The following is a 9,329-nucleotide window of genomic DNA, read 5'->3' as shown; positions in this document are numbered from 1 at the left end:
ATTAAAGATATAAATAAAAACCTTAAGAAACAAATATATTGAAAGAAATGTCACCCCACCTCTCTTTATCTCTCTCTCTCCTCTCTCCCTTTACTTTTCTTTCTTAACCTTCTCTCTCATTCTCATTGTTTTCCTATTTCTCTCTCGCTCTCTATTTTTTCTCTCTATCTCTCTTTCTCCCTCTCTCTCTCTCTTCTTTTCACTCTCCTTCCTCTCTTTACCTGACCCTTCTTTTCTACCTCCTCCTCCTCTCTTCCTTCCCTCTCCCTCTCTCTATTTCTCTCCCCCTCTCTTTCTCTCTCTATTTCCCTTTATTTGTTTCCTCTCTCACAGTGTTTCTCTCGCTCATCCTCCTCTCTCCCTCCCTTCATCTCTCACTTCTCTCTTCCTCTTTCTATTTGTTTCCTTTCTCTCCCTGTTTCTCTCTTGCTCTCCCTTCATTCTTCTCCCTCCCTTCCTCCCTCCCTCTCTTTCCAAGTATCTCTTTGCAAAGAAAAAAAAAAAGAAAACAAGAGAATACAAAAATAGAGCAAGAAGAGTCAATGTACCTACCTTAAAGCCCTGAAGATGAAACCCTTTGTACCTTCTCTTTGCACCTTCCCTCCCTTCTCCCTTGCACACTTCTCTTTCTTCTTCATGTATAGCGGCATCGGTGATGACGATGGTGATGAGCTCCCTCTCTCTCTTCCTCTCTTCCTCTCTTCCTCTCCCTTTCTCTCTCTCCCTCTCAAAGCTTTAAGCGCTCTCGCTCTCTCTTTTATTCTTTCTCATAAATATTTTCTCAAAAAATGTGGCACTCTGGTTTTTGAAACTTTTTCCTCGGACTGGCATCGCTATTAATGTCTCTATTAGCGTCGCTATTTGCTTTTTTGCATCGCAAATGGCCGTCGCTATTGCCCCATTCCCTTGTAGTGTACATTGCATGAATTAGGATCTTGCAATATAGGTGCTTTTGGGTCCAATCATGGGGAATAATTTTAGTGCATACCTTTTGTTTTGATGGGGCAAAGATGGATATTCATGGGTGAAAGATCTTCAACAACATGGACAAAAGGAGATAACCAAAGAAGCAAGCATCAGGAGAAGAAAAGGGAAGGACCGGGATTGATATAATGGTGATAAGATTGCATGTATTAACAACATGTAGTGGAGGTGAAAGGGACTAATTTTGAAGAGATGATGTAGACAAAAAAAGAGTGAGGAGAATACTAGTAATTACTGTGGGATCTCCTAGTAAGGCCCCTTATAGATTAGCTTTTAGGAGTCCATAGAAAGGAGTGGTCATGCATTAGCTCTATTAAAAACATAAGAAATAATAATAGAAAACATTAAGAAACATGGTTGAACAACCAGTCGCAATGGCTAGTAGCTATCCAATGACTTTTGGTTTATGGGTTAGCATAGCAAATCTCAAAATCAATGAAAGGGCAAGGGAAATTAATTGCAAATAAAAACATCACTTTTGCTTCTTTATCACAATGCATTCTAGAGTGACATTTTTATAGGCATTCCGTCTGCGTAGTCTTTAAGTGATCTAAGCGTACAAATTAAACCAAAGGTGTGTGCCTTTGGATCAATGCTCTAGAATGACTAAGCCAAGTTTTCCTCAAGGTGATGGGGTCCATAACTATGCCCAACCAAGATTGGAATACTATTTCAAGTCATTCATAAATCATATTTGTTCACTTGTAGGAGATAAAATCACATCCAACTCACAATTACCATTCTTATTATTGGAGGTACACTTCAAATTGCACTACACTAGTGAGAATACATATAGAGAATATAATTATTAAAGGTAGGAATTACAACACTAAGAAATGCATCGCAAAGGAAAAAGAAAGCACCCGAACAAGAACACACACAAGTAGAATGCTTGCGAGGGGCCTGTTCAAAAGGATAAAGAGCTACTAAGAAGGCTTATGAGAATGACTACATGCAAGGAAATGAGAGCAAGGAAGTATGGAAGTAGTGATGTTTGACTTGTTATTTATGTAACGAAATTGGTGATTTCATTGGATAAGGGTTTGAACCTAGATGAATTTCCTAAGCTAGTAGTCATTGTTGACTCAAAAAACGTTGCCTAGGCTTTTGCGTTGTCATGGCATTGCACGTCCACCACTGCGAACCTCAAGGCAGAGTTTCCTGGCAAATGAGAGCAAGGAAGTATGGAAGCAGCGATGTTTGGCTTGTTATTTATGTAAAGAGCTTGGTAATTTCATAAGATAAGGGCTTGAACCTAGATGACTTTCCCAAGCCATCAATCATTGTTGACTCAAAAAACTTTGGCTAGGCTATTGCGTTGGTGTGATGCTTCACGTCCACCACTACAAACCTGAGGGTGGAGTTTTTCGCCAAAAAATTGAACTCATTAGTCATCATTGGGAATTTTTTTTTCCGTTGTGTGTGTTTTTTCATTTGCTTTTCAATTTGGAATATGGGTTTGAAAATTTGATTGCTTGGTTCCATTCTTTTTTTTTTTGTATTCGCTGAGTAGTACTCAGGCGCAAATAAACCGCGTCTATGTGTGTGTGTGTGTGTGTGTGGTAGCTCATATGAGTGCTTCTACTAGTGTTGAAGATCTTGCAGCTGAGCTTGGGTCGAATGGAACAAAGAGAGCTTCATGGATTGGAACCGTGCTCAAGGAGGACTAAGGAGGCATCAACGTTGCTAGACTGGACCTTCATAATCCCTTCATTAACTCCTACAATTATCTCTGATGATGAGGTTCACGAACAAAGCCCCACTAATTCCAAACCTTGCATGGAAGGACGTTTTGTTGTGTATCAACTATATTGCTAATCATGATGGTGCTGATGAAAGTATATTAGACAATGCTGCTATAATCTCCCAAGCTATTATGAAAGCAAAAGAAGATCAACAAGATAACCTGGTGCAAAACGAGTAATGGTGTTTTTTTTTTCCCCTCTCAAAAAATGACAAAACCATCAAGTTGTGGAAGATCTAAGAGAAGAAGCTTAAAAAAGTGACAGAAATGAATGTGGAGCCTTCAGATCCTATGGATTATGGATCTATAGTAGGGGAAAGCCCTCTTATCAAATTTGCATCACATGCATTGAATGGGAGCTCATCTCAGTGGCCCATTGATTTTTATATAGTGATTATGTCTTTCCAGCAAAGGGGATTTCATCTCTTCATCTGCCCATGGTAGTTATCAGTAATGAGGTGACACATGTAGCTAGGTGTAGGAGAATCTATGCCCATGTTCATGACTATCACATAAAACTCCATTTCCAACAACAGTGATGGGGAAACTTATATTTCAGCTCTGATGATTTGCGGATAAATTTGTGGAATTTAGAGATCAGTGAGACTAGAATTTCAACATAGTGGATATAAAGCCTGCCAAGATGGAGGAGTTTGACTAAGGTGATCACCTCAGCTAAATTTCATCCATCTCATTGTAGCACACTAGTTACAGCAATTAAAAGACACTGTTCGTCTTGTAGACATGCGGCAATTTGCTTTGTGTGATAGACACACAAAACTGTTTGAAGAACAAGGAGCAAGAACTATCTTTACAGAGATCATTGCTTCTATTTTTTATCTTAAGTTTTCAAAAGGTGGTCGGTACATCCTAAGCAAGGATGATATGACTCTCAAGCTATGGGACGTAAACATGGAATCTACACTTGATGTAACCTTTAGAGTGCATGAACACCTACTTCCATAGTTGCTTGATCTTGATGGAAATGATTCAATATTTGATAAGTTTGAGTGTTGCTTGAGTGGAGATGGCTTTAGAGAAGCTATAGGTTCTTATAGTAATATATCTTGAGTGTTTGGTATTAAGGCTAGGAGTGAGAATGCCATAACTCTGAAGGCTACTAGGACTCCAAGCAGGAGGTTTGCACAGAGCACACCTTCTAGCTATAGGAGAGTTCTAACTAGCTATCCTCGTCGTGGAAATGAGAACTCTGGACCCGATTCTAATGGATCATACACATTTTCAACAAAGCTACAACACCTCACTTGGCACCCAACAACAAATCCAATACTCATGCGACATTTGGAGCAATGATGGCGACTTCATCAAGAGCACAAATGAAGGCATAGGCAAAAAAAACTATAGTATAGGTGGCATGATGCTGAGGAGGAAGGCAACTCCTTATACGAAATGCCGGGATGAAGTAGATAAAGAAGAGGAAGAGGAGAATTATTGCAGTAAGAAGGATGACAATGAAGAACATGAGAAGTATGGAGAATGGCAGGATGAAGAAGAAGATTATGCTGTAGATTGAGATGTTTTCTGTGAAAGCTTCAAGTACATGAGAATGGATTAAAAGGATGATGATGGTGGCATCATTACTTTTTGAAAGCAATGTCTTAAAAAAAGCTTGGTGAATAGCTTTAAGCTATTTGAAAATTTTAGCCTTAAAGGCGATTCATAAGACTTTTTAGAGTTTTTCCTTAACATTATGGCTTTTTTCCTTAAAAGAAAGTGAATGCATTAAAAAGCCTTAGGCTTTATGAAAAGAAAAAAGAAAACTCAACGTATGGGTATGTGAAAAACCTATATAAGGAAGATGTAAGAGGTATTGTGGTATCCTACTCTTGTAGAAGCTTCTTGAAGAGGCTTCTCAAATCTTTGAAGAGGCTTCTTGAATCTTAATAAGAGATCTTTGAAAATTTTCTTTCTTAGCACTCTTGCGACAAGCGATTCTTGGGAAGGAGGGCTTCCATCTTGCAAAGTGTCCTTCCATCCCGTATTTCTGAACCATTCATATTATGGACATTGACACTAATGACTAATATGACATTGACTCTCTAGATTAATAAGAAAGACATATGATAATGCACTCTAGGGTTTTTCACACTATGTCCGCGTAGCAGGACGACATCATTTTCTTATTAAGGGTTAGGAATGGTTGATGGATACGGGAAATTCCCTTTGGGGCCTCCACAAAGGAAGACCTTTTTGAAAATCCATGGTGATCATGAGCTTGTTGAAGAATAGAACCCATGATGTGCACTAAGGGAATGCAAAGAGATAAACTAGAAATGACTATTTTTATTCTATGTTTATTCCCATCAATAAAGCAAGGGTCTCTAATGGAGGAGTTTTGAATGGAATACCATTGTGTGTTGAAATAATCTTCTCATGTCATACTCACAAGTTGTTCACGTTGGTTTTAATTGGTTCCATCTCACTAAAGATCATACTCCTTGCGACTCAAAATGGGCTCCTTCTATTGTTCTAGTAGCTCTTCAAGTAACACTACTATGAATGAGCTACATCTCATTTGTTGAAAGCTATAACTCTTACTATTTCTATTTGTAGGTGTTCGTCAAACCATTATTTTGTTACTAGAAATCACAATAATGCTACCCAATTGTGGTAAGGATCATGCATAAATTTCATGCCAGATCTTTTCGAACACTCTTAGCATTCTAGATCTAGTATTCATATTGGTGGAAATAATGCCATCTTACCACCATTATATGGTCCCATCTATGTTATCTATGATGTTGGTTATTCATTGCTACTACTTCTCCTTCCTACTCAAGAAGGAAGGGTTAGTCTGTGCAATTGAAGTGTTTTTCATATGAACTAAAGCAAACTCTCAAATTAATCATGATGTGATTAAGTAATGCTATCATGTAGCAAGGAAGCCTTTACATTAGCTTTAGCTCTCCAAACGACCATTGAGATGTGCAAATACTTTTATGGATGCTCAATATTAATGTCACCTATGTTGCTAAATAGAGCTCCATAAAATCAAGTTGCCTCTAACATTGTTCTTGGCTATCCCAAATTAGCATTTATGTCTTCCAAGGGTGAAGGATGAAGTACCAAGTTCACATTATGCACATTCTACACATGGAGAACAAGGATTAAGCTAATCCTTGTGAAGAAAGAACTTTGAAATATTGCCAATGGAAAAGAGCAAAAGCCATGAGAAGCACATCAAGTAGTTGCGTGGAAAGTTAGAGATGAAAAAGCTGAATTGATAATCAAAATGGAGTTGCATGATACATATATCCATCATGTAGATCATTGTTGTCCTACACAAAGGATACAATGGTCAACAACTTGTTTGGAGCCCAATCAAAAGTTCCAATATTTAATTGCTCATGGAGCATTTTAGACGAGAAATGAAACTTGACTAACATCTTGCATCTTGTCTTAATAATACCAAAGGCTTGTTAACCCAACTTGTAGATTTTGGATTGAAAGTGGAAGAAGACGTTACCACAAAATCTCACTATCACATGCAATCCCAACAAGGAATCTATGTGATACATCCCATTGAATGAAAATTGGCTCAAGTTTCTTACACACACAAAAACATAAAAATGCCAAGGACAACACAACAATAATAGCCCCTTAGCTTATCCCTATTTTCTTAGATAAGTTGTCTCGAAGGTGTGCATCATTTAAGTACATGAGGAAGGACTTAGTGCTACATTGCCTTCTTGAGTGAACAAGTTGTTGAGCTTTGCTAATTAAAGGAAAACACTTTTTAATGATTGATTTTTTATGTGTTATCTACCAAAGATCATACAATGAACCTTGTGCAACTTGACACCTAGGGAAGCTAATTGTTTCTGTCAAACTAGCATGGTAGTACATATTTCTTGATTAAGTAAATACAATTAGGTGCATGGGGGAAGATCGGGTGGAGGGAGGCCAGAAGGATCCCATCCTAAGGATGCACTAGGTGGAAAGTGGGTTTGCAACATTGCATTGATTTTCGTATAATCTTATATTTGCCATCCAAAACACTTGTAAAGAAGCCATGCTTTTTTCGAGAAGCACTGCTATTGGGTCTTCTGCCCCATTAGCTCAAGATAAGCAATACTATTGACTTGTATTGCTAAGAAAATAGCAATGTAAGAAAATATTACACTTTGCCTTAAGAGAGGCTATGAGAAGACCCTAGTATCGACGCTCCTTCTAGAGAACCTACCAAGACAATGTTGAAGGGATTCAAAATAAGTTTATTATTGGCAAGAATAGCGGTAGTTGGGCAAGAAACAAAGTTTTGAAGATTAATTAAACAGGTTGGGAAGTGGAAGCAAGTAGAAGTCGGGTTCGTTCCACGCATGTAGGAGCCCGTGCATGTAGGAGCCCGTGCATGTGTGCTAGGTGACCAAAGTGCAGCAATTGGCAACTCGGCATGCATGCAGTTGCAGCTTGAATTCCAATTTGGTGTGTGGGCAGAGTACTGTGATAGCCAATAATTAGAAGTTTAGTATGGCTCGTAATATATAATTAGTACACAGGTCAGCGCACCACAGATCTATGGAGAGGGACCTAACATTTTTAAACACCGCAATTATGCGCACAAAATGGCGAAATTGCCAACATATAAACATATGGCTTTAGTAGAGCTAGTGCGCACTACACCAACTGTCTTAAACAGAAACGTGGCAGACTACAGTACCTCTGCTTGGCGCACACGACGTGTATATACGGGCCGACCACAGCAGCATAAGAACGCGAGACATATTTAGCAGACGTAGGTACATTAGCTAGCTTTATCACTTGCAGCGCCTATCCAGCAGCAGTCGTGGTAATATATCATGGGGCCGGGGACCAGATCATCATTGACGTCGCCCTTGACAATGATCATAGTAACGCTCTCACTACTACTAGTGATTAATCACGTCCTTAATGTGCATGCACACAGTAGGGATCAAGCTGAGCTCGCTGCTGCTGGCGCTTCTGCGGCTGTCGCGGAGAGTCATCAGATTAGTGAGGTATGTATATATGCTAACAAATGTACGTGTAACGTGACGTGAACTTCATACAATAAGCAGCAGGCCCAGGACGTGCAGACCGTGCCGTGGTGGATTGGCCACAGGGGGCCGTGGGGCGGAGAGGGAGGCTATGAGTACGACGACATCGCGAGGATGTTCGCGGGTCTGCGGGTAATCGACGTGCTGGGGATAGGGAAGATTCAGCTATGGCATGCGGAGAATTACCTCCGTGGCATCCAAGTGCAGTATTGGGTCACCAATGGTCGGGGTGTCTACACGGAATGGGGCCACTTCACGGCCTGCCCCAGGGCAAGAACGCAGTCGTGCGTACTGATTTGACGTCTTTACAATTAGCAGTAGTAGTACATACAGGACATGATACGAGTCGCTTATTTAGAATCCTTATCATCATCATCATGTGGATATAAGTGTTTGCTGGTTCGTACAATAACTATATATATTGGTCGCCCTGCGTACAGATATTAATGTTAAAAGGTCTAATAGCTATAACTACTTTATGTTAAAAGGTCTAATAGCTATAACTACTTTTTTAATGCTGTTTGGAAAGCAGATCACCTTGCAATATCCACAAAAGCAGGTCCACCAAGTGAGAGGATTCTATGGAAGCACAGGCCCATACACCGCCCTCACCTCCATGAAGTTCGAGACTAATCTTGGCACCTACGGTCCCTTTGGGGACCAGGACGGAGTCTCATTTACCTCTGGTAGTCGAGACACAAATATTGTGGGCATCTTTGGTAGGTCAGGAGCGGCCCTCGACAGCATGGGTGTTTACACAAGACAACTCTCCATCCCCCACAACTAATAGCGATGAAGTTATACAACAATGTGGAGTGGTCGCCTCTACTGCTAATATTGTGGGCATCTTTGGTAGGTCGGGAGCGGCCCTCGACAGCATGGGTGTTTACACAAGACAACTCTCCATCCCCCACAACTAATAGCGATGAAGTTATACAACAATGTGGAGTGGCCACCTCTACTGCTAATGATTCAATTGCAAGGTATTGATACAACAATAAGTATGCTAGTAGGTGTACTCCTTCATCCTACATGGCACCGACTTGCCTTGCACTAGTTGTGGCAAGTCAACATCATTCCATGTATGAGTTCATACCACCACCATCACTAGGATCACATTTTAGGCACACTCCATGATGTTGAATTTTATTGCCCACAAAAATATAGTTGCCCTTTTTCTTATTTCTCTCTCACATTGTCTCCAAATGGTGTGAGTTATTGATAATTTTTTAGGAGCATGAATAGAAGAACTTATTGAAATCGCTAGAAGCATCCTTGATGTATATTGGCAACAACAAGGATTTCTGTATGGTGGTCCAATACGACTATACCATGCTTGTTGCTTGTGATGCACCTTGTTCAGCTAGCATATGACTTACATCGAAAGAAAATCATGTGCTAGCTAGTCATACATTAATTTGATTAGCAAGAATGATATTTCTTATCTTGTGCAAGAAGTCTAATACTTGGCTCTTGAGGAATTTGAAGGCACTTACAAGTTCTTGCACACTTAGTAATCCAAGGTATGGTTAGAATAGATGGAAAAGGGCATATGAAATATTAAT

At 39.8% G+C, this 9,329-nt stretch overlaps 1 protein-coding gene and 1 pseudogene across 1 annotated transcript; both read left to right on the top strand.

The window, feature by feature from the left end:
• The first annotated feature begins 2,101 nt into the window (after positions 1-2,101).
• On the top strand, positions 2,102-4,042 carry LOC148038001 (serine/threonine protein phosphatase 2A 55 kDa regulatory subunit B beta isoform pseudogene; annotated as a pseudogene).
• Positions 4,043-7,478: 3,436 nt separating this feature from the next.
• LOC148038000 (agglutinin-like) lies at positions 7,479-8,707 on the top strand. Its single transcript, XM_087675354.1, has 2 exons — positions 7,479-7,725; positions 8,297-8,707. The coding sequence occupies exons 1-2, from the start codon at positions 7,549-7,551 to the stop codon at positions 8,549-8,551; spliced, it is 432 nt and encodes a 143-aa protein (XP_087531480.1). The 5' UTR covers positions 7,479-7,548; the 3' UTR covers positions 8,552-8,707.
• Positions 8,708-9,329: the final 622 nt, after the last annotated feature.

The sequence above is a fragment of the Lygodium microphyllum genome, chromosome 3 (assembly GCF_053477565.2).
Source record: "Lygodium microphyllum isolate KBCC chromosome 3, Lygodium_microphyllum_v1.1.10, whole genome shotgun sequence".
NCBI classification, from domain to species: domain Eukaryota; kingdom Viridiplantae; phylum Streptophyta; class Polypodiopsida; order Schizaeales; family Lygodiaceae; genus Lygodium; species Lygodium microphyllum.
The sequence above is the reverse complement of the archived record's forward strand: the minus strand, read 5'-3'. Positions and strand labels throughout refer to the sequence as shown.

Excerpts from the sequence above, each read along its gene's own strand:
- LOC148038000 (XM_087675354.1), top strand. The coding sequence starts at position 7,549 with ATGGGGCCGGGGACCAGATCATCATTGACGTCGCCCTTGACAATGATC. Across the intron at positions 7,726-8,296 it reads AGAGTCATCAGATTAGTGAG|ATCACCTTGCAATATCCACA; the intron begins GTATGTATATAT and ends TTTGGAAAGCAG.